Source organism: Hypanus sabinus, chromosome 6 (assembly GCF_030144855.1).
Source record: "Hypanus sabinus isolate sHypSab1 chromosome 6, sHypSab1.hap1, whole genome shotgun sequence".
Taxonomy (NCBI): Eukaryota; Metazoa; Chordata; class Chondrichthyes; order Myliobatiformes; family Dasyatidae; genus Hypanus; species Hypanus sabinus.
In genome coordinates, this window is record NC_082711.1 from 97,482,796 (window position 1) to 97,507,325 (window position 24,530).

The following is a 24,530-nucleotide window of genomic DNA, read 5'->3' on the forward strand; positions in this document are numbered from 1 at the left end:
TCTTTGGCCATCATAAATCCAAGTACTGAGTACAGGAGATGGAATGTTATGTTGAAGTAGTGTCAGGTATTGGTGTAATTTGGAGTATGCCGTGCAGTTTTGGTCATCTGTCTACAGGAAAGAAGTAAATAGGGTTGAAAGAGTACAGAGAAAATTAACAAGGATTTCGCTGGGAATGGAGGACCTGAGATATAAGGAAAGAATGAATAGGTTAGGACTTTATTCCTTGGAGTGTAGAGATTGAGAGGAGATTTGATAGAGGTATACAAAATTATGAGGGGTGTAAGTAGGGTAAATGCAAACAGGCTTTTCCCACTGTGATCAACCAGAGCTCATGGGTTAAGGGAGAAAGGTGGAATGTTTAAGAGGAACATGGGGGAAACTTCTTCACTCAGAGGGTCATGAGAGTGTGGAACGAGCTGCCAGCACAAGTGATGCATGTGAGCTCGATTTCAATGTTTAAGAGAAGTTTGGATAGGTACGTGGATGGTAGGGGTTTGGAGGGCTATGGGCCTGATGCAGCTCAATGGGAGTGGGCAGTTTAAATGATTTGGTAAAGACGAGATGGGCTGGGTGTCCTGTTTCTGTGCTGCAGTTTTCTTTGATTCCGTGACTCTAAAGCATTGCCCCCCCCCTCCCCCCACTTGCTATTTGGTTATCCTGACACCATACACCAAACTTGGCCGATTCACAGTGACTTAGGTATTTTAAAAATCCATTTTCATTTGTAATAGAATCACTGCAGCCAGCACTGTAGTTCAGTGCGGAGCTGAGTAAATGTAATGGAGCAGCAAACTGAACGAGGCAACCCTCTGGTCCTAACACCCTGACCTTTTAAATCTGGCCCAGTGCTTAAATTGTCCAAACATTGGGTTGTTCCTTGCTCTCAGACTACTCTGGGTCTTGGACCTCACAGCTCTGTGCTTAAATCAATCACACATCGGGACTTGCCTTGCTCTTGAGGAAGCCTTGACTCTGCTTCAACCCCAAGTCCACCTCCGCTTGGCACGACCATGACTCAACCGTGTCTCCACTTGCCATGACCGTGATGTACTTGCAGTGTGTTTTAGGATGATCTGAATGGATGGCGTGAAAAACAAAGCTTTTACCACTTCTTGGTACATGTGATAACTATAAACCAATTACCTATTGAGTCTGTATTTATAATGGACATACATTATGTTAGTGCCTCAGCTATGTATCTGAAATTATTTGTCTGCACCACAGAAAATATTGTAATGGACCCTAAACAAGTGATTTTTCAGTTGCTGAAAATCTTGAGCAACACATACAAAGTGGTGGATAAACTCAGCAAGTCAGGCAGCATCTATGGAGGAAAATAGACAATCAATGTTTTGGGTTGAGTTTCATCAGGACTGGAAAGGAAGGGGTAAAAAGCCAGAATAGGAAGGTGGGGGGGGGGAGGGGAATGAGGAAAAGCTGCTAGGTGATAAGTGAAACCAGTTGAGAGGTAACATTGCTGGATGGGCGAGAGGGGATAAGGTAAGAAGCTGCGAGGTGATTGGTGGAGAAGCAGGAATCTTATAGGAGAGGACAGTTGACCATGGAAGAAAGGGAAGGAAGACAGGCACATGAGGAAGATGATGGACAAGTGAGGAGAAGGGGTGAGAGGGGAATCGGAATGGTAATGGAGAAAGAGACAAGAGGGAGAAAAATTACTGGAAATTAATAATAGATGCTGCCTGACTTGTTGAGTTCCTCCAGCACTTTGTGTGTGTTGCACAATTTATAGGGGACATTATTTATATTGGTGTGCCTTGGCTGTGTTTCACACATTTGTCTGACTACTGGTCCATCCCAGTTTCCATTTCTCAAACTTGTGAACGTTTGCTATTCAATTACTAATACAAAAGCAAGTCATCATAAATGTAAAACAATCAGAATCAAGTTTAATATCACTGGCATATTTTGTGAAATTTGATAATTTTGCAGCAGCAGTGTAATGCAATACATGATAATATAGAAAAAACTAATTACAGTAGATACAAATATATATAGTAGTTAAAATAAAATAAGTAGTTCACAGACAGAAATTTTAAAAAAGTACTGATGTATTGTTCATGGATTCAATATCAATTTAGAAATTGCATGGCAGAGGGGCATAAGCTGTTCCTGAACAACTGAGTATGTGCTTTCAGGTTTCTGTACCTCCTTCCTAATGGTAACAATGAGAAGAGGGCATGTCCTGGGTGATGAGGGTCCTCAATGAAAGATGCTGCCTTTTTGAGGCACTGCTTCTTGAAGATGTCCTGGATACTACGGAGGCTAGTACTCATGATGGAGCTGACTAATTTTATAACTCTCTGCAACTTACTTCGATCCTGTGCCCCCCTCCCCCATACTAGACGGTGATGCAGCCAATCAGAATGTTCTCCAGCGTGCATCTGTAGAAAATTGCTCATGTTTACGTGACATACCAACTCTCCGCAAACTGCTAATGAAATATAGCCACTATCTTGCCTTCTTTATAGATGCACCGGTATGTCAGGACCATATCCTTGGAGATATTAACACCCAGGTACTTGAAATTACGCACTCTCTCCACTTCTGATCTCGCTTTGAGGCCTGGTGTGTGTTCACTTACCTTCTCATTTTTGTAGTCTACAATCGGTTCTTTGGTTTTACTGACACTGAGTGCAGGTTGTGGCTGCGATACCACTCAACTAGTGCTATCACAGCACCACTCATTCCAGCATGTCAGTCCATGGCCTCTTCTACTGCTGTGATGAGGCCATGCTCAGGCTGGAGGAGCAATACCTTATATTCCATCTGGGTAGCCTCCAATCTGATGGCATGAACATCAATTTCTTGAACTTATGGTATTTGGCCCCCACCTTCACCATTCCAATTCCCATTTCCCTCTTTTATCCTATCTCCTTATCTGCCCAGCATCTCCCTCTGGTGCTCCTCCCCCTTCCCTTTCTTCCATGGTCTTCTGTCCCCTCCTATCAGATTCCCACTTCTCCAGTCCTTTATCTCTTTCACCAATCAACTTCCCAGCTCTTTATTTCACCCCTCCTTTTCTCCTGGTTTCATGCATCCCCTACCACATTGTGTTTCTTTCTCCCCTCCCCCCACTCTCTTGCTCTAACTTCTGATCTTTTTACCAGTCCTGATGAAGTGTCTCGGCCCGAAACATCGACTGTTTACTCTTTTCCATAGATGCTGCCTGGCCTGCTGAGTTCTTTCAGCATTTTGTGTGTGTTGTTTGGATTTCCAGCATCTGCAGATTTTCTTTTGTCTTTGTACCACTCAGCTAGCTGGTATATCTCACTCCTGTATGCCCTCTCATTACCATATGAGATTATGCCAACAATTGTAATTTAACAATATGTTATTTAAAACTGGAGACTGCTTTTCAAGTTGTATCCCAGTACCATTGCATAAAAAGAGATGAAACCAAACAGGTGGAAGATGGTAAGAGGTCACTGTTATTATCTTAATCTCCTGCAAATTATATTTATCTTGCGGTCCTTTTGTTTTGTAATTGTCATTAATAATTCAACAGACAGTGAGCAAAGCATAAACATGGGATAGACGCTGTTTTTGCATATATACCTTTAACATATTAGGGTGTACAAAGCCCTTCACAGCCAGAAACATGAATTGACATATTGCAACAAAGGAAGTATGAGTGATAGAGCACTCATCCATACCAACCCATGAAGTAGCCATTTATACTAATCCCATTTATTACCACCTGATCCATATCCTTTTGTGCTTTGGCAATTCAAGTGCTTGTCCAGATACGTCTTAAAGGTTGTGAGAATCTTTGCATCCACCACCACCATGGACAGGGGATTACAAATGTTTGCCATCTTCTGGCTGAAGTTTACTACTGTGTCCCCTTATCTAAGCACCTCATAATTTTGTACACCATTATCAGGCCTTCCAAGGAAAATAATCCAAATGTGTTCTGTTTTTCCTCATAACTGAGACACTTGTAGTGAATCTCTTCTGTATTATTTTGGAAGCAATCTTGTCCTTTCTATACTGTGACAGTCAAAATTTCACACTGTGTTCCAGGTAGTCTATAGTTGAGCCTTTGTGTAGGAGAATAGGGTTGAGAGGGAAAATGAATTAGCTATGATCAAATGGTGCAGCAGACTCAATGGGCCAATGGCCTAATTCTGCTCCTATATCTTATAGTCATATGCATAAGTACATAGAAAACATAGAAACATAGAAAACCTAAAGCACAACACAGGTCCTTTGGCTCACAAGGTTGTGCCAAACATGTCCCTGCCTTACAAATTACTAGGCTTACCTATAGCCCTCTATTTTTCTAAGCTCCATGTACCTATCCAAAAGTCTCTTAAAAGGCCCTATCGTATTCATTTCCACCACTGTTGCCGGCAGCCCATTCCACGGACTCACCACGCTCTGAGTAAAAAACTTACCCCTGACATCTCCTTTGTACCTACTCTCTAACACCTTAAACCTGTGTCCTCTTGTGGCAACAATCTCAGCCCTGGGAAAAAGCCTCTGACTATCCACACGATCAATGCCTCTCATCATCTTATACACCTCTATCAGGTTACCTCTTATCATCCGGAGCTCCAAGGAGAAAAGGCCGAGTTCACTCAACCTGTTTCCTTAAGGCATGCTCCCCAATCCAGGCAACATCCTTGTAAATCTCCTCTGCACCCTTTCTATGGTTTCCACATCCTTGCAGTAGTGAGGCGACCAGAACTAAGTACAGTACTCCAACTGAGGTATGACCAGAGTCCTATATAGCTGCAACATTACCTCTTGGCTCCTAAATTCAATTCCATAATTAATGAAGGCCAATACACCGTATGCCATCTTAACCAAAGAGTCAACCTGCGTAACAGCTTTGAGTGTCCTATGGACTCAGACCCCAAGATCCCCCTGATCCTCTACACTGCCAAGAGTCTTACCATTAATACTATATTCTGCCATCATATTTGACCTACCAAAATGAACCAACGCACACTTATCTAGGTTGAACGCCATCTGCCACTTCTCAGCCCAGTTTTGCATCCTATCAATGTCCCGCCGTAACTTCTGACAGCCCTCCACACTATCCACACCTCCGACCTTTGTGCCATCAGTAAACTTATTAACCCAACCCTCCACTTCCTCATCCAGGTCATTTATAAAAATCATGAAGAGTAAGGGTCCCAAAACAGATCCCTGAGGCACACCACTGGTCACCAACCTCCATGCAAAATATGACCCGTCTACAACCACTCTTTGCCTTCTGTTGGTAAGCCAGTTCTGGATCCACAAAGCAATGTCCCCTTGGATCCCATGCCTCCTTACTTTCTTACAGGTGTACAGGTGCAATGAAACCCTCCATCAGCATCACAGATACATAGCATTAATTTTAGCAGCATTCACAAGAAAAACAAATTCTAGCCAATGTTGACAAGAAAGAACATAATTAGAACAAAAATTATATGTATGCAAAGTCCATTTTAGTGTAAAAAAGTGATCAAAGTTGGAAAGTTGTAGGTTTTAGTGAGTGCTGCATGCCCTTATGAAGGTATGGACTTTGAAAAAATAGATGGTAGACCACAGCAGCACTTTCAGTACCATATAGTACCTCCCCTCATCTCGGGGTAATGTCGAATAATGTAATTGGTGGAACTGTACATAAATTTCAAACACTAACATTGAGTTGGAGTTTCACTTTGAGAGGCTGGTTTAACATGATGACATATTTACATAAAGGACTGTTACCTTGCTTTATGTTCAGTTTTTGGTGTTCAGTAAATGAGATACTGCAGCTTTTTTAAAACAAAAAACACCTCGTCGTTTTATTTGTGAAAATGTACATTCGTGACCCCGATGCTCTAGGATGATTCCAGGGTTATTGAACATACTGGCCAATGCTGTCACTTTGAAACTGCTGGAGTTTTATGAGCAAAATGCCATTGTTTGGTTTGCACAAGCTGAGGCCCAATTCGTGTAGCGAGAAATCTTCACAGACAACATGAAATATTTCTATGTGATAGTGTTGCTTAGTGAATCCACGGCTGAAAGAGTGGTGAATCTACTGGAACACCCACCTGAACATGATAAATACCGATCGCTGAAAACTCACCTTTAACAGACTTTTGGATTACTGGAGCCTGAGTGCGCCAAACAGTTGCTTTCCAAGCTCAGCCTCTCTGATGCTAAGCTGTCAGAGCTAATGGACCACATGTTGTCCCTCTTGGGAAATCACCATCCTTGTTTTATTTTTAAAGAACTCTTCAAGCAGCAAACGCCTGATCAAATTCACATACCCCTCGCCAATGCACCCATGAAGTACTATAGGGAGCTTAAGAAAATGGAGGGTAGTCTAACCTCAGCCAGGCAGCGGTGCATCATTCTTCCTCCTTTCTCTACCTCGATAAGCCCAGTCAGCAGAGCCTCCAACATAAGGGGACCCGTAGCTGAGAAACAGATGATGCCAGGCCTATGTTTTTATCATGCTCGCTTTTGCATGAATACTAGAAAGTGCCAACCGCCTTGCAGCTTCAACAGTGCCAGCACATCGGAACAACGGAGGTTTGTGAACACCAACTGCCTGGGATGCTTATTGTTCATTATGAACACTCTTTCAGGTGAAGCTTCTTGTGTGACACGTGTTCTCAAGCATCAGCTATTATGAGAAGGCAAAGAGTGACAAAACTGCTGGAGGCCACCAATGGCAGTATAGTCCAGACATACGGGATGTGGCATGTGACGCTCTGCTTCAGTGGTCAACATTACATTGTCCTGGCTAAAGTGGCTAGACCTCTGCTTGGTGCAGATTTCCTGTGTGCCCAAGGACTATTAGTTTATCTTAAGAACTGTTAGCTTGTGGATATCAAGGACTTTGGGTTGTTACCCTGCTCCCCTAGCAAGTTCTCCATAATGACTCTGTGAAGCACAAGCACTGACACGTGTGAGTTTGCTCGACTGCTGTATGAATTCCCAAACCTCACCAAGCCCACTTTCACTATTGCAGTCACAAAACATGGGGATGGACCACCACATTTCTTTAACTGGACCACCATTCCATGCCCATGTGCATTGACTAGACCCAGAAAAGCTGGCAAACATGAAAACTGAGTTTGCCAACATGGAAAGACTTGGCACTGTATCCTGGTTGAATAGCACCTGGACTTTGCCCCTCCATATGAACCCATGTGGCGATTACCAACAACTTAATGAAGCCGCAATCCCTGATCATTACCTGATTCCACACATCCAGAACTTTACTGCACGTTTTTCCAGAAAATTAATTTTTCCCAAATTCAATCAAGTTAGGGGTTGCCATCAGGTACCTGTTGCTCAGAGGATGTTCCCAAAATGGCTGTGACAACCCTGTTTAGCCGCTTTGGGTTTCTGTGCATGCCATTTAAGCTGAAAAATGCAGCACAGATTTTTCAACGGCTGATGGACTCTGTATTAAAAGATTTAGATTTTTTTTGTTTACCTGGATGACATACCACCAATGCATACAAAGAAGGTTCAAAAACCCTCCTATTAAAAACTAACCACTATTATTGATTTCCACCACCCCACACTACTAAAAAAAAACTATACGAGTTTTTAGGCTGGTGAATTTCTACCACCACTTCATTCTGCGAGCTGCTGTACTTATGTGTCTCAGTATGGTGGACTTAAAGGCAATATCCCTAATCATCTGCTGGGCTGGTCGGTGGACATGACCAGGGTATTTGATGATACTAAATGAGCTTTCAAACACGACCCTACTGACACACCTGCCCAATGCACCCATAGCCGTTACTACTGATGCTTTAGACTATGCTGTGGGTGCTGTGCATAACCAGTTGGTGGGTCGGAGGTGTTTAGTAGTTGCTCACCTTCTTCAGCTGGCAGCTCCGTCCCTCGAAAGGAAGTACAGTACATTTGATCCTGAGCTTCTTGGTCTCCATCTTGCTGTCTGCCATTTCCAGTTTCTTCTAGAGGGTCGCCATTTCACAGTGTTCATTGACCACAACCCCCTTGTGCATGTGATGGCCTAAATGTCAGACCCGTGGTCTGCATGGCAGCAACGCCACCTGGCCTACATATCAGAGTGCATAGCTGATATACAACATATCAAGGGGAAAAATAATCCCATGGCTGATTGCCTCCCATGGCTGATTGCCTCCCATGGCCAGCTGCTGAGGCCACACATACAAGGGTTGACTATGCCGGCATGGCATTCAACCAAGCTACTGACCCAAAGGTCCAGGCTTATTGAACAAAAGTCACGGGCCTGCACTTGGCTGACATTAAGTTCAAAAAAGCTCAGGTTTCTCCCCTGTGCGATGTCTCAGATGCCCCATAATGCCTGAAAACTGGAGACAGACTGTTTTTAACACCATATATGGCCTCTGCTATCTGGGCCTGAAGGCCTCACAGAAACTGTTGGCACTAAAGTTTGTGTGGCATGGCCCTTGAAAGGACGGACGTGATTAGAGTGCAGCCTGTGTAGAATGTCAGTGGGCAAAAATTAACTGTCATGCCCAGATGTCATTTGAAGTCCCTGAGCAATGGCCTGTCCACATTAATGAGGACCTTGTTGGTCCTCTTTTCCCCCTCCTGTGGTTTCACGCAACTCCTTACCATGTACCGTACTGTACCGTCTGGTGACCAGAGGTTGTCCCCAAGCATTGACAATGGCCGCAGGTATGGCTCAGGTGTTTATCAGCACCTGGGCTGCTTGGTTTATCACTCCATCTGATATTTCCTCTGAATGCGGTCCTCAATTCATTTCATATGTCCGGGCAGCGATAGCCCAGAACCTTGGCATTAGGCTACATCATACCCCAGCGTATCACCCGCTATCCAATGGCTTATGTGTGCGGTTTCACCACACCTTAAAGGCTGCTCTGAAGTCTTCCCCAACTGATGAGGGTTGGCGTGATTGTCTCTTATGGGTTGTCCATTGCTGAGTTGGTATACTAGTGCTCAGTGATTTTATTCCGGATGCCATGATCGCCTGGTCGGCTTTTCAACAATGCTCCACCTTCCTCAGGAAATTCAATTCCTCTTCACCTATTCCTACCTCTCTTGATGGCATACCTCACTCTCGGGTTCCTGTTGACCTACATTCTGACTCGTTTTTTTTTCATCAGCATCAAGGCTCCTTTATTATGGCCCATTCTGTGTTTTGGAATGGGGAGAAAAGATTTTTATCACAGTTAAGAGGATTAAACCTTAATGTATTTAGGTAGATTATCTTAAAACAACCCAACAAGATTTGGAGGATTCTGCTAGCATCTCTGGAGTCACAACATGACAATGAGCATATCGACACACCTCTGGATGAGCCAGTAGCACCTGCTGTTCCTCTACCCATGCAAGATTGGATCCTTACCTTACTTTTAAGTTCATTCTTTGGAATGCACGGGGGGGGGGGGGAGTTGTTACTATGAGCCTGAATAATTACACGAAAAAACAAAATACAAGAATTTACATCCTTCTTCACAATCACAAATGTCCACAAATACATTCATCACAATAAGACCACAATGGCATTGTGCAATGTCAATCAATAACTAAGCATTTTTCAGGAGCCAGCACTCTTTCCCCTTTCCCCCAAGATGAACTTTTCCACTGAGCCAGCATAGAGCATGTGCCATGACAAACAGGCACCTTTTTAAAGACACCCCACCCTTCATTAGTGTCCCCTCCCTAAAAATGGAAGCAAAAACAACCAGGATGCATCAAAGAGTGCCACTGTCCTGGAGTGTACAAGTACATACAGAAGTGTCCCTGCTGTGCGTTTGCCTAGTGTGTGCACCCAATAAGCATAATATCAGTGCTGCCAGCCAGGAATAATGAGAATTGCAGGACTACTGGGGGGAGGGGGAGAAAGAAATTACTTGTGGCAGACCTGCTCTATTACATTACCTACCTCTTTCTTCTTGTTTACCCATGTTGTGGTAAACTTCCGCAGTGACATTCTGGCTGCTCCTGTGTGACGGATTGTGAAGTGGAAGGGTTGCAGAACTAGATAGTATCTGGTAATGTGAGCATTTTGATCTTTCCTGGTATGGATCCAGGTCAAGGCACAGTGGTCTGAGTCCAAAACAAACTCCCAGACAAGGAGGTAATAGCATAGACTGTCTCGATCCCACGTAAGAGCCAGAGCCTCTTTCTCAACAGTCAAATACTGAGATTTCCTGGGTAGCAGCTTCCTACTGGGGTATAAGACAGGCCTCTCTTTGCCCTCTTCTCCTTGGGACAAGGCAGCACCTATCCCTAATCCATAAACGTCCATTTGCACCAGAAAGGGCTTGTTGAAATGGGGACTAATGAGTACCAGTTCTTCACAGAGTTGCCCTTTTAAATTTACAAAAGCCAGTGCACACTCCTCTGCAGACTTTAAGCTCAAACTGGTCAGAGAAGTTGTCACTTCAGCAAACAGTGGTATGAACCCAGTCCAAAAAAAGACCTGACTTGTTTCTTCGTTTGAGGGCAGAGGCTGTTCCAAATTGCTTGTACCTTGTTCTCTTGAGGGCGTATCAGCCCATTCCCAAGTTGGTATCTCAAGAACCAGGTCTCTATCTTCACCCACTCACATTTGTGTAGGTTGACAGTATGACTTGCTGAGGCTAGCTGACCCAGGAGCTGGTTGATATCCTGGAGATGGTCTTCTCAACTTGTGCTGAAAATCACCACATGATTGAGGTATGTTATGCTGAGTTCTTCACATCCCCTGAAGACACAGTCCATGAATCGTGGAAATATCCCTAGAGCTCCATTCAGGCTAAATGACGTGACCGTGAAATGGAAAAGGCCAAGTTGGGTCTGGAAAGCAGTGTGTTCTTTAGACTTTTCCTCCAGTGGATCTGAGAAACATAGAAAACCTACACAGGATAATATGGGCCCTTAGGCCCACAAAGCTGTGCCAAATACATCCTTACCTTAGAAATTACCTTGGGTTACCCAAAGCCCTCTATTTTTCTAAGCTCCATGTACCTATCCAGGAGTCTCTTAAAAGACTCTATCGTATCCACCTCCACAACTGTCGCTGGCAGCCCATTCCATGCAAGCCCATCTTGCCAGTAATCTTTACATAAATCCGGTGTAGTGATATGCTGACCTGTCCAGTAGCTCATCTATCCATGGCATAGGATAAGCATCAAACTTGGAGATTGCATTGATTTCTCTAAAGTCAATACAGACCCTCAGGGAACCATCAGGTTTAGGTACATTAACTACTAGACTGTACTGTTCACTGTTTGATGGCTCAATGACGCCCAATTCCAACTTGTCCTTATCTCTGCCTTCAAGGCACTGACAGGATGCTCAGGCACTCAGTGTGGTCTCTGATGAATGGGTTGATCATCTTTTACGTGGATAGTGTGCTTGCACAAGTTGGTACACCCAAGTTGTAGTTTAAAAAAGGTGGGATGCTGAAAGGAGAAAACTTTTAGGGCTGGCTTTTGGTGAGGTTCAAGGTAGTCAAGATGAGCTTTAGATGAGGTTTCCCATGGCTCGAGATCTTGATTATTGTCTTTGTTTGCTTCCACTATCTGGATCATCAGGGACATCTTAGTTCAAGAGATATTACAGATGCTGGAAATCTAGAGCAATACCCACAATGTAGATGGGAATAAACAGTTGATGTTTTGGGCCGAGACCCTTCATCAGGACCATTGTTTGCAGTGACTTGGTTATGAGCTAGGTATTAGAGTAATGTTAGAGCAGCAATATTTTCTTCTTCAAATAATAAAATGGCACATTTGATATATGTGATGCCAGTGAGATCTTGGTTTAATAACATTTCTGAAACACAGTCCCTTGAAATGCTGCTTTGAAATGCCAACTTAAGTTATATGCTCAATCATTTGGAGTGAGATTCAACTGTGGAATGTTTTGGCTCATTTGCTTACCGGCCAAGTTACAATTAAAGTACTTCAGTATCAGTACTGGTGCTGCAATACCTTAATTTCACATTTGTATCTCCATTATAATTGGAAAATTGTGACCGTACAATGATAAACATATGACAACTGGAAGTAAGGTTTGTTGAAAGGAATTCCTCCCATATTTTGCTGTTTAATACTAATGACTTCCTGATATTGTACATGGAGAAGCAAATCTGAATTATTAAGCTTTAAATAAATCAGGTATGTAGGAAATTCAGATGTAATTGTGATTTCATTTTAATGAATTATTAATTGAACAAAATTCATAAGAGAATGTCACAAATGGGCACCATTTAAATGTTGTTACTTTCCTTTGATAGGTTTTCAATTGGAAACAAATACCACAAACTAAATGTAAATAGAAGTTTTATGAGCTTGTAATCCAAGAATTGTATTTATTATTGTGATGTACAATTATAGATTGTGGTATTACTTTTCCATATATATTAAATAATAAAGAAGAATCAGAAATAAATAGTGACATTAACCTTAATTTTTGTATCAATTTGATTTAAAGAAAAGTAAAACTGAAGCAAAGTACTCTTCTGAAAAATAAAATTGAAAAGTAAATCGACAGAAGAGAGTGTTGAAGGAAATGTGCTAACAATGAAATATCTGGTTTAAAATTTAATGTAACTTCTATGTTTCTTGAAATTGCAAACAGGTTCTGGGAAATCAATTAAAACTCTACAAAATCAGAAAAAATAGTGATGTAATTGAACTTTATCTGGCCAAAAAGTAAGTATAATATAATATTATCGGTTCTTAGTCAGTAATTAATCTAATGTAAAAAGGACTTCATGTTATTTTTAATTAATTATTCATTTAAAACCTATATTTTGCTTCGCACAGTACTTCCACATTATTTACTTTATCAAAGAGCATAAGTTTCTGACTTTGTTTAAAAGCATAGAAGTCTATAAATAAAAAGCAGCTGGGAAAACTGGTACAGAAATAATAATTTTATGAAATGCTAATAGAGAAAGAAATTACTTTCTTATTTACTTTGTTGCCCCTCAAAGCACATCAATCATCAAAAAGGTCAGAAATTTAATGGAATATTCAACATTTGCTAACAGTTCCACTAACTCTTGAATATCAACCCAACCAAGAATAGAATAATATAATTAATTGGCAATGTTCATTACTGTTCAACTAGAGAAAAAATAGCATAGAAATAAAGTGTGTGTGTGTCCGTCCGTCCGTCCTGGTGGAGTCGTCGGGGCGCTGTCATGCAAGCTTTTTGCACCGATCTTTTTGGTGATTGCTCATCATACGGCATGCCTTGGGCATCTGAAACCTGGCGGAGCCCATCCATCTCCAGTTGACTGCTAGCTCAACAGTCAACTCGGGCATGGATGGAGAGCGTGCAAGGGAGCCAGCTGGTTTTGAACTCGGGACCTCTCACCCTGAAGTCCAGCGCTGATGCCACTACGCCACCAGCCAGTTAGAAATAAACAGTAGGAAGGAGAAAATTCTTATAGTTATTTGCTGGAATTTCAATTCTACAGATATTATTGTGCAGTGTCTATATGTTTATATTATATCATATTTTAATGCAGTAATTCAAGCTGAGATCTGTTACATTTTTTAGAAGACTAACAGAAGTTCCTGACTTGTCAAGATTTAAACAGTTGAAGTACTTGTGGTTAAATCACAACAAGGTGAGTGAGAATTTTTGTAACCACGACTCAGTTCAAAGTCTGTGATAATCTGAAAACATACTTCTGGTTATCACTTGTAAGTACTGCTTTCTTTATCATTTTTTTGACTGTTGGCTAGATCAGAGATGTGTTTAGTTTACTCGCAGACAGACAGCCAACCTCTCTTCCTTGGCTTCTTTCTGTTGTACTTTTTGTGCATTGAGCTAGATTTTATACTACTCAGGGTGGCAAAGCTAGTACCATTTCCCCTGTTAATACTATAAAACAGAATACACCTTCTGAAGCATTAAATTATATAGCTAATCTTCGAAATGCAGAATGTTTCTTTCAGTGAGTTATTGCAGCCTACTGGAGCATAATATGCAGAGATCAGTGAGCATCAGTGAGTACCCTGAAAATGTTAGAGCTTGCTATATGAGTTGTAATGTTTTTTAATGGCATTATAGACTATAATCAATGCATACCAAAGTCTGGCTTTTTAAAAAAATAATTGCACATGGATTGTAATTCACCATGTACATACTGAAAAATATAGATGATTTTAAAATAATAAAGATTTTATTTTCTACTTTTATTTTAACTTCATATTTATAGAGGAATCCCATGGTAAGCAAAATATAAATTTCAGTAACAGATTTTCTCTCCTGATGAAGTGTTTCGGTCCGAAATGTTGTCACTACCTCCTCCCATAGATGCTGTCTGGCCTGCCGAGTTTTGCCAGCATTTTGTGTTTTTATTCATACCAAGTTCTTTAGTCTACTTAGTGTCCTCACTTGAATTCTGCAATGTCGTCCTTGAATAGGAGGGTCATCTTCAGTAGGGTTAACTGTTGCAGTTTGGTAAAGATATTTTCTATGATGATATGAATTTGGACAGTAATCATCAGAAGAATTTTAAGCACAACTAATTAGAGTTATCTTCTGAATAAATTATATGATTTTAGAGGAACAATTGGTTGAATGCAGAAATGTTAACCTTACACACTTATATTCTTCAATGTGTGTGACATTGCTCAATCTAGTGAAAACTTGAGAAGTAATCCATTTTTGTGACTGAATCAATGTATTTGAAAACTGGATGGTAATTGATCATTTGTCTTAAATAGAAGTTGGATATATATTTCTAATTGCTGCAAAATAGGCAAGTTCTCAAGCAAGATTGAAAGCAGTAAGTCTCTTGTAATTGTCCTCAAAGCACATGATAATTTTGAAGTAATTGACTTTGTTCTCAAATCCAAATCTGAAGGATTTAGCACATTGTTCAGAAATATCCCTAAATTCATCTCCAGGCACAAAATGTGCATTACATCTTTATTATTTTGTAGTAAAGGAGACCATAAGTTTGTTCATCTCGCATGTTCCCAAAATAAAGCGATTGTTACCAACAACCAAAATAAGTAAAATAATTGATAAAGGATCAAAGAATTGTTCTAATTAGGCCAAGTATGTCTCTCTAAGACTCAGTTAAGCTTAGCCCATAATATATCTCAATGAGGTAGATGGGATTTTATCATCTTCACAGTAAGATTGATTAGGGTTGTTATCTATTTAATCTTTATCCAGCATTGCATTCTTACTCTCTGACTGCCCTCGGCTCATTGTTTTAGTTCCATTTTTCCCTGCCTAACTGCTTTAACATCTCATTGACCAAAAATCTCTGTAGCTTATCACTGCAGAAGCACTTTTCTTGCCTAATCAGGAAAATTCCTTTTGTCTATCCAACCCTACTACCCTATCTTATCTGTATCTTATCAGTTTTGATGATGGGGCTTTAACCTGAAAAGTACACTTACTGCTGCTTTTCTGAGTGCTTGCAACATGTTCTATTTTTATTTCAGATTCCTAGCAGCTATATCTAGCAAATTTTCATTTCAGCTTCCACTGAAGCATTTCAAGGATTCACGGCCTTCAGAGAGCAGAAATTCTTTCTTATCTTTGTCTTAAATGGATAATTTCTAAATAATAATAATGACAATAATTATTCTGAATTAATAATCTTAGTTATATGCCTGCACAAGAAGAAGCAACCTTTCATCAATCCCCTGTTAAATGCTTTCATTAAATTATGTTGCTTGATATGTCTTAGTAACATCAAATTTAATTATTCTAGACTTTTGTAACTCTTGAATTAATCTGCTCCGTCATTCCTCAAGAGAAATCTCCTTTATCCTAATGATTAAGGTAATGTCCAGTATATAACTTCATACCAATCAAATAATTATGCGAAATTATTCAAAAACTGTACCTCACATTTTGAATGTGATGGTTACATACAGAGCTGAATAGTTTTGTAATATGATGGTAAAATGCCTTTGTTAATATTTAAAGTCTCATTGTATCCCATCACTGTTGTCAAAACGTTTTTTTTGTCATTCTTTATATGCCCATTAGGTACCCTTTAAATGTGGTGAATTTATCTGTCTTTATCATCTTCTTGGGCTGTGAGTTGAATTCCAACTTACCGTCTTGTTAGTGGGTAAAATAATTTTGTTTCATTCACCTTGTATTGAATCATTCTGTTGCCATTTGCTTATCGTAGATTAAGAAGATAAGTTCCTTGACAATGAATTACTGCCTCAAAGAGCTATACTTACAAAACAACCTGCTCACTGATGTAACAGGTAAAATTAATCTTTTCATGAGTAAAATTAATTTAGTATACTTTTTTTGCTGAATGTTATGTTTTTAAGGTTTTAGTTTGTAATTTATGTTACTTTCTGTGTTTTTAGTTTTGTTTTTCTTAACAAGTTAAACTCTTTATAGCAAGCAAAACAATATAGATGCTGAAAATCTAAAATAAAAATAGAAAAACACTGCCTTTTGATGCCATCAATGAAGAGAGAAGTCAATTTAATGGATATATAGTCCTGATTGTTACCAGTTTTGGCTGGAATATTTCCATAATGTTAATTAAATTTAGTTTCACACCTACAATTTTTAATATTTTCATAAGCTTCTTATTGCTAATTATTTCATTTTTTTCCTTTTTTAAAAAGATTTTTTTCTTCGCGCACACCCTCTCTCCTACCCGGACCTGTCCTCCCCTCCCCTGCATGCACACACTCTCTCCTACCCCAACCTCTTATTTCATTTTCATACAACTGCCTCATTATAACATAAACATTTTAATCCAATATCATTTTAGTTGACCAAAGGATAATGGGGAGAGATTTATTATAAAATCATGTGAGAAAAAGATCGTGTGAATAGAAAGCTTCTGTCTCTTTAGCCGTTAGGTCAGTAACTGAGCTCATAGGTATAAACGGTGGGACTACAGATGGGTTAGGAAAGAATTCATTTACTTTATGAGATGCAAAGAGTCAGAATCTCACATCCTGAAAGGTGGTGGAGACAGAAATACTCACCAGAATTAAGGGATATCTGGATGGGTGCTTTAACATCTTTATATTGTCAAGTTATAATACAGAAACTGGAAAATCAGATTGATTAAAAATTTATTTTTTCTGGTCATGATGGGCTTCATGATCGTTACCGTAAATTTCTGTGAATCCATGACAATCATTAAGATGATTAACAAATATTGTTAGTTAATTTAAATAAAATTTAGAGTCCTTTTTGCTTAGCATCTGTATGTATAATTATATTTGCCTATTACTAGCATAATGGCCCAACATTTGTAATGTAAGAAATTAACCACATAACTTACTGTTATAGAAATGTAATGCAAGTTCAATTTATACTTAAATGTATACAGATAAAAAGGAGGAAATAATTTGTTTCTTAATGAAATGCCAGAAGGAAAACAATAGAATGTAGGCTTTGCAAAATTAAAATACTGTAGATGCCGAAAAATATGGCAAAAAACTGGAAATACTCAACCCATTTGGCACCAGCTGTGAGACAGAGAGTCAGCAATTTAATCAATTATCTTTCATCAGAACATATGAATTAGGAGAAAGAGTAAGCAACTATGCCTCTTTTGGGGGTGACCTTATAGAGGAATATAAAATCATGAGAGGCATAGAGTCATAGAAAATTACCACACAGAACCAGGCCCTTTGGCCCATCTAGTCCATGTCGCACCATTTAAGCTACCTACTCCCATCGAACTTAATTGGGATCATAGCCCTCCATACCTCTACTGTCCATGTACCTCTCCAAACTTAGCTTAAACCTTGAAATTGAACTCATGTGTACCACTTGTACACTAATCCCATCCAACCTCAGTGGAAAAAGCAAACTTGCATTTACCCTGCCAATACCCCTCATAATTTTATATTCCTCTATCAAATCTCCTTTCAATTTTCTACGTTCCAATGAATTAAATCCTAATCTATCACTCTTTCCTTATAACTCAGGATCTCCAGACCCAGCAATGTCCTTGTAAATTTTTTCTGTATTCTTTTAACCTTATTTACATCTTTCCTATAGGCATTTAACCAAAACTCTACACAATACTCCAGATTTGGCCTCAGCAATGTCTTATATAATTTCAATATTACATCTCATCTCCTATACTCAATATTTTGATTTTTGAAGGCCAATGTGCTAAGAGCTTTCGTTACAACCCTATCTACCTGTGATGCCACTTTCAATGAATTATGGACCTGTATTTCCTGAACCCTTTGTTCTACCACACTCCTCAGTGCCACCATTCACTGTGTAAGGTCAACCCTGATTAGTCCTACTAAAGTGCAACACTTCAAACTTGTCTGCATTAAATTCCATCTGCCATTTTTCAGCCTGTTTTTCTAGCTGGTCCAGATCCCTCTGCAAACCAGCAAGATCCCTCGCTGTCCACTACACCCCCAATCTTGATGTCATTTGCAAATTTGCCAATTCAATTAACCACATTATCATCCAGATCACTGATATAGATGACAAACAACAATGGACCCAGCACTAATCCCTGTGGTACTCCACTAGTCACAGGCCTCCAGTCAGAGACCATTCCATCTACTACCGACCATTCCATCTACTACCACCCTCTGGCTTCTCCCTCAAAGCCAATGTTTAATACATTTTACTATGTCATCTTGAATGCTGAGTGACTGGACTTTATTTCACCAACCTCCCATGCAGGACCTTGTCAAGTGCCTTGCTAAAGTCCATGTGAACAACATCTACTGCCTTGCTTTTATCCACTTTCCTAGTAACTTCCTCTATAAAATAGGTTAGAAATGACCTACTATGCACAAAACCATGCTAACTATCAGTCCATGTCTATCCAAATACTTGGATATCCAGTCCCTTAGAATACTTTCTAATAACTTTCCAACTACTGATGTCAGACTCACCAGCCCACAACTTCCTGGTTTATTTTTAGGGCCTTTCTTAAACAATAGAACAACATTGGCTATCCTCCAATCCACTGGTACCTCTCCTCTCACTATGGATGATTTTACTTTCTCTTCTAAGGCACAAGCAATTTCTTCACTGGCCTCCTGCAGAGTCCAGGGGAACCCCTTAGGCCCTGGGATTTATCCAACCTGATTTGCCTCAGGACAGCAAACACCTCCATCTCTGTAACAGGGTCCATGTAGTCAGTGATGCTTTGCCTCACTTCTGTAGACCTGTGTTCATTTCTTGAGTAAATAGAGAAGCAAAATATTCATTTAAGAACTCCCCTATCTCTTTTGGCTCCACACATGCATTACCATTTTAATGTTACAGTGGACCAATTTTGTCCTTGCAAACATTTTACCCTTAACATGTCTGTAGCATCCCTCAGGATTCTCCTTCACCTTGTTTACTAGGGCAACCTCATGCCTTCTTTTAGCCCTCCTGATTTCTTTCTTAAGTGTTCTCTTGCATTTCTTATTCTCCATAAGCACCTCATTTGTTCCTACCCTCCTGTACTTTCTATGCATCTCCCTTTTTTTTAAACCAGGGCCTTAATATCTCTTGAAAACCTGTTATCTTTACTTTATATTCTGACAGGCACATACAAGCTTTGTTCTCTAAAAATTTCACTTTTGAAGGCCTCCCACTTACCAAGCACACCTTTGCCAGAAAACTTCATGTCCCAATCCATACATTTATGATACCATCAAAATTGGCCATTGCCAATTTTGAATCTCAGCCCACAGAGCAGACCTAAATTTTTGCATATTTACTTTGAAACTAATGGCATTGTGATCCCTAGATGCAAAATGTTCCCCTACACAAACTTCTGTCACCTGCCCTATCTTGTTCCCTAATAGTATATCAAGTATTGCACACTCTGTCATTCCCATAGAACACAAGAGATTTTTTTTTAAGAAGATTATCACCAATTTGGGCATACACTCTAAAACAGGTTCACCATCATTGGTGTATTGGAATAAGCTGCAAGAGAAAGCTGTAGAGGTGGTTAGAATTACAATATTTAAAGAACATTTAAAGATTTAGAGCGATATGGGCCAAACATAGGCACAAGGTAATATTTCAGGCAAGTAACCTAGTTGACATAGACAAATTGGGCTGAAAAGCCTGGTTCCATGCTGTATAACACTAAAACTATGATTATGCCCCTCAAGATGACTTTATTTAATTATATCATAACCATTCTGATTGGAACCTAACTCTGCATTTTCACCTTCACACAGGAACCCCGACCCTTGCTTCTCAATAATATATCTACTTCTGCCTTTAAAATGTTCAAAGACCCTGCTTCTACTGCCCTCTGACAAATATTTCCAAAGATTTATAAATCTCTGAGAGAAAGAGGTTTCTCTCTTGAAATCTCTACATGAACACAAACTTCAGAACATCCAGGATAATCCCCTTTCATTATGGTGTTGAGGGATATACAGCTAGCCAGAAAATTAAGTGACAAAGCAGACCTGTCCTGAACTGTGAAGGGATACAACTTTAGCAAAGCGTTACTACCGGAGATGGTCAGTTAATGCTTTCCCTGATCTCGTCTCAAGTTTTCAGTGATCACTGATTAAAATGAACATTTATCTGTTGTCTTCTCCTGCATAATTTCAATGGGACAGAATCAGACTGACCCCCATCTTGTGGTTATGCTAGCCACGAAGTATCAGTTAGAAGTTAAGTTGTGATCAGGTTTTATTTCCAGAAAACTGGTTCTCATTTTAATTGAACCATTATTATGTATTCATAATTGTATAACTCCTGAATATTCCCTAACAAGTGGCTTGTTCAATATCATTATAAATAGGTGTTGGTGGTTTGCCAGATAATTTACGTGCTCATGGTTGTTAATGGACTTATGTACATAAATAGATAATGGCATTTATTTTATATCTTAGATACTCTGAAACACTTGACAAACTTGGAGATATTGATGCTACACAACAATTGGCTTACTAAGTTGGAGAAGGTCGTAACAGAATTAAAGAAATTGATGTGGTTGCACACATTAAGTAAGCAAAATCGTCTGTCTCAGGGTACCTTATCTGTTAGACCTGATGCAGTACAACTGTAGCCTAGTTGTAGCCTTCATAGAGCATAATGTATTATAAATGGAAAAAATGTATTTCCATTTATTTTTTATTTATTACAATAAAACCCTGATAATCCATTTTTCAGCTATTCAGTAATTTTGATGATTCAGCATCTGGCTCACCAGGTACTGATATTTGAACCACACTTAACACACTTGGGCCCCAATCTTGCATAGACCTTAAACCATGATTCTGCCTGTCTTCTGTAACTGGCCTGCCTTTGTCCACCATGCCACCTTGAAACTCACCAGGCTTTGTTCTCATATTCCATTGAAATCTACCTGTTTTACTGAAAAAAGTATATGAATATGCTGTGCACCATTTAAAATTAAAGTGAATTGAAAGTGTGTTGTAGTATAATAGCAACCAATAGTCTGGAAAGTATACATTGTTGCTACCACAATCCCAAGCATGCTGGATTAATGAAATTTCACTGTAAAACCAGAGGTATGATAACCAGCAGGTTTTTCAATGGCTTTCTGCGATAAATGTTTTCTGTGACTTAAATTTAATTATATATATATTGTTAAATATTCAATTTATGTCCATGACTAGTGTTAAAAGTACACAGACTATTGAAATGTGGTCAGTTGCAAAGTGTAAATATGATTACTGCCATGTTAATTTAGTTTTTAATTGGTTGCTTTACTTAAAGTCATAGAAAACTACAGCTCAGAAACAGGCCCTTCAGCCCACCTAGTCTGTGCTGAACCATTTTAACTGCCTGGTCCCGTCAACCTGCACCCAGACCATAGATCTCCGTACCTCTCCCATTAATGTATTTATACAAACTTCTCTTAAATGTTGAACTTATTCAGATACAAATACTGTTTGGCCTCCCATTCTTTATTCTTGAGATTATTCAAAACTTTATTACTCATCTTCTCACCTCCACAATTTCCCACTTGTTCATTTCCTTCAGGTAGGTAACATATATTGACTTCGAGTCCACCACTATCTCTCATTTAAAGAACAGTTCAAACCATGCCGCAGTTCCATAACCCAGTTTCATTCTTGGCTTTGGGTGCTGTCTCTATGGAGTTTGCATATTCCCCATGTGACTGCATAGGTTTTCCTGGATGCTCTGGTTTCCTTTCATGCCCATTTATGGTAAAAAAAACGGAAGAGTCAAAAAGGATAGGATATGATCGAGAATAAGTTGCAAATTATGAGGATCCAAGGGAACATGCATGGAGCCAATGTTGTAATAACTTAAAAGTTATCTTTGTTTTTAAATTTACTGCCACCGATGTCTTGCTCTATATCCTTCAGCTCTAGAACTATCCAAGTTGTTTGCTTCCTTCCAATTCTGTCTCCTTTGCGCTCTCAAATTAGATTATTTCAAGTGTCTTATGATATTTTTATATTGGTACAAAATCCTTAATGAACTTAAGTGCATCAGAGAAGTATGCTTAGATGGAGCTACATATATAATTAAAATAACACAGTATTTACCTCAAACTTAGAAAGAGTTAATTCATTTTTCCTAATTTCATTTTTAAGATGTAAATTTCTCTCTCATACAGATCTATTCAATAATCCTTTGACACAAGATCAAGATTATCGCCTGTATGTCATCTACCATCTGCCTTCAGTGCAGCTGCTTGATAGAAAATGTGAGTTATTCAAATTTTCGTAACTGAAATTTCTGAGTTCTTGTTGTCAAAGTTACAGAGGCTTTGCTTTTACAGACATACTCCAGAGGGAACGGGATGTGGCATTCAGTTTCTGCAACCAAGACCGAATGCGAATCCGACAATCTTTGGCATTTGGGCAGAGGATACATACTCAATTACATAAACAGACAGCACCAAAGAAAAATAATTATACATATCCAGGTGGGAGTTGTTAAATGACTTATAACATTTTTAACAGTTAAGAAAGCAAGTTATAATTGACAGTAAATAGTTTTACCAATCTGTGTGAATTATTAAAGATGATTTCATAATAACTTCTGCATCCTGCCACATTGTTCCTGAACCAGAGAAGAGGCTAAGCTTGAGTATAGAGGAGCTGGATGCTGATTGTTGCTCACCAGTACATAAGTAATTCACAGCCAGTAAGGTCACTACTTTCTATACTGACAGTAAATTCCATTCTTCCAAAGTTTGTGATGTACTTATAAATTGAGCCACAGCCTTATAGAGGACCACACTTCTCCATATCTGCTGATGATACATTGTGGATTGAAGAAGTTCCATTTTCAGGTTATTATTTCAGTACTTATTTTAGAATGTTTACTACCATTTATCTATAAGGGAAGTATTCTTCGATCCATGCACTTGCACATTTGATTGCTCAGGAGCTGGAATTACCAGGAAGCCATGCTCCTTCACTTGCCAATGTAATTTATCCAATAATTATGTTGTTAAGATCAATGCTACGTTCTATTCCATAAGCAACTCTCACAAAATGCTGGAAGAACTCAGCAAGTTAGGCACCATCTTTGAGGGGGAATAAATAGCTGACGTTTCAATGTAACACACACAAAATGCTGGAGGTCAGGAATAAAGAGTCAACGTTTTGGGCTAAGTCCTGCCAGTCATCAGGACTGGAAAGAAAGGGGGGAGAAGCCAGGATAAGAAGGAGGGAGGAGGGGAGGGAGTATAAACTGGCAGGTGATAGGGGAGACCAGGTGACAGGTTGGATGGGTGGGAGAGATGAGATGAAATAAGAAGCTGAGATATGATTGGTAGAAGAGGTACAGGGCTGAAAAGAAGGATTTAATAGGAAAGGACACTGGGCCATGGAAGAAAAGGGAGGAGGATGGGATCCAGAGGGAGATGATGGAAGGGTGAGAGGGTAACCAAAATAGGGAATGGAAGAAGAGACAAGGGATGAGGAGTTAGTAATTATTGGAAATTAGAGAAATTGATTTTCATGCCGTCAGATCAGAATTTAGAAGAAATATGAGGCTCTTCCAATCTGAATGTGGCCTCATTGTGTCAGAAATTGAATTAAAGTGGGTAGCCACCAGGAGATCCTGCCTTTAGTGGCAGACGAAGTGAATGTGCTTAACGAAGCAGTCCCCCAGTCTGTATTTGGTCTTATCAATGTAGAAGAGGTCGCACCAGGAGAACCACCACAATAGTTGACCCTAACAGGCTCTCCTGTGAAGTGTTGGCACACTTGGAAGGACTGTTTGGGGCTATGAATTGCCCTGAACCTCTTTTGGCTCTCCACCTCCATCCTTTTCTTCCATGGTCTTCTCTCCTTAGTAAATTAACAGGGAACACTTGTTCAGAAAAAGTAGACAATCCCCATTCACGTGATTGAAAATGAAAGCTTCAGTGGTTCCAGAGTCTCAGACATCTAAGTTTAATGATTACACTGAAAAAAAAATCAAATACCTTATTAGTTTTATCATTAGAAAAGTATGTTTACTGCAGCACTTTTGGAAACTGCCAAAATAAATGCTTAAGTACAAACAGAATTACTTTTGTTCTCTGAGTTAATGAACTATTTATTACTACACAAGTTAGGCAGAATTCAGAAATATAGAGGGAAAGAAATGTGATTTTTGTTTAAAATTTCATCTAGGTTTAGAAA

General features: G+C 39.5%; 1 protein-coding gene across 10 annotated transcripts in view; it reads left to right on the plus strand.

The window, feature by feature from the left end:
• Positions 1–24,530, plus strand: part of LOC132395711 (leucine-rich repeat-containing protein 72) — a 42,061-nt gene that overhangs the window by 4,039 nt on the left and 13,492 nt on the right. For 7 of the 10 annotated variants that reach the window (XR_009512727.1, XR_009512726.1, XM_059972647.1 and 4 more), the window contains exons 2-7: positions 12,571–12,644; positions 13,501–13,570; positions 16,109–16,190; positions 20,787–20,900; positions 22,508–22,597; positions 22,673–22,819. Coding sequence is in view for 8 of the 10 variants with exons in the window: in XM_059972647.1 (XP_059828630.1) it covers positions 12,571–12,644; positions 13,501–13,570; positions 16,109–16,190; positions 20,787–20,900; positions 22,508–22,597; positions 22,673–22,819 (577 nt within the window). In the remaining 2 variants the exon portion in view is untranslated. Of the gene's footprint in view, positions 1–2,366; positions 2,540–12,570; positions 12,645–13,500; positions 13,571–16,108; positions 16,191–20,786; positions 20,901–22,507; positions 22,598–22,672; positions 22,820–24,530 lie in introns of all 10 variants that reach the window. The other 3 variants (XM_059972651.1, XM_059972650.1, XM_059972653.1) reach the window with 2 other exon arrangements.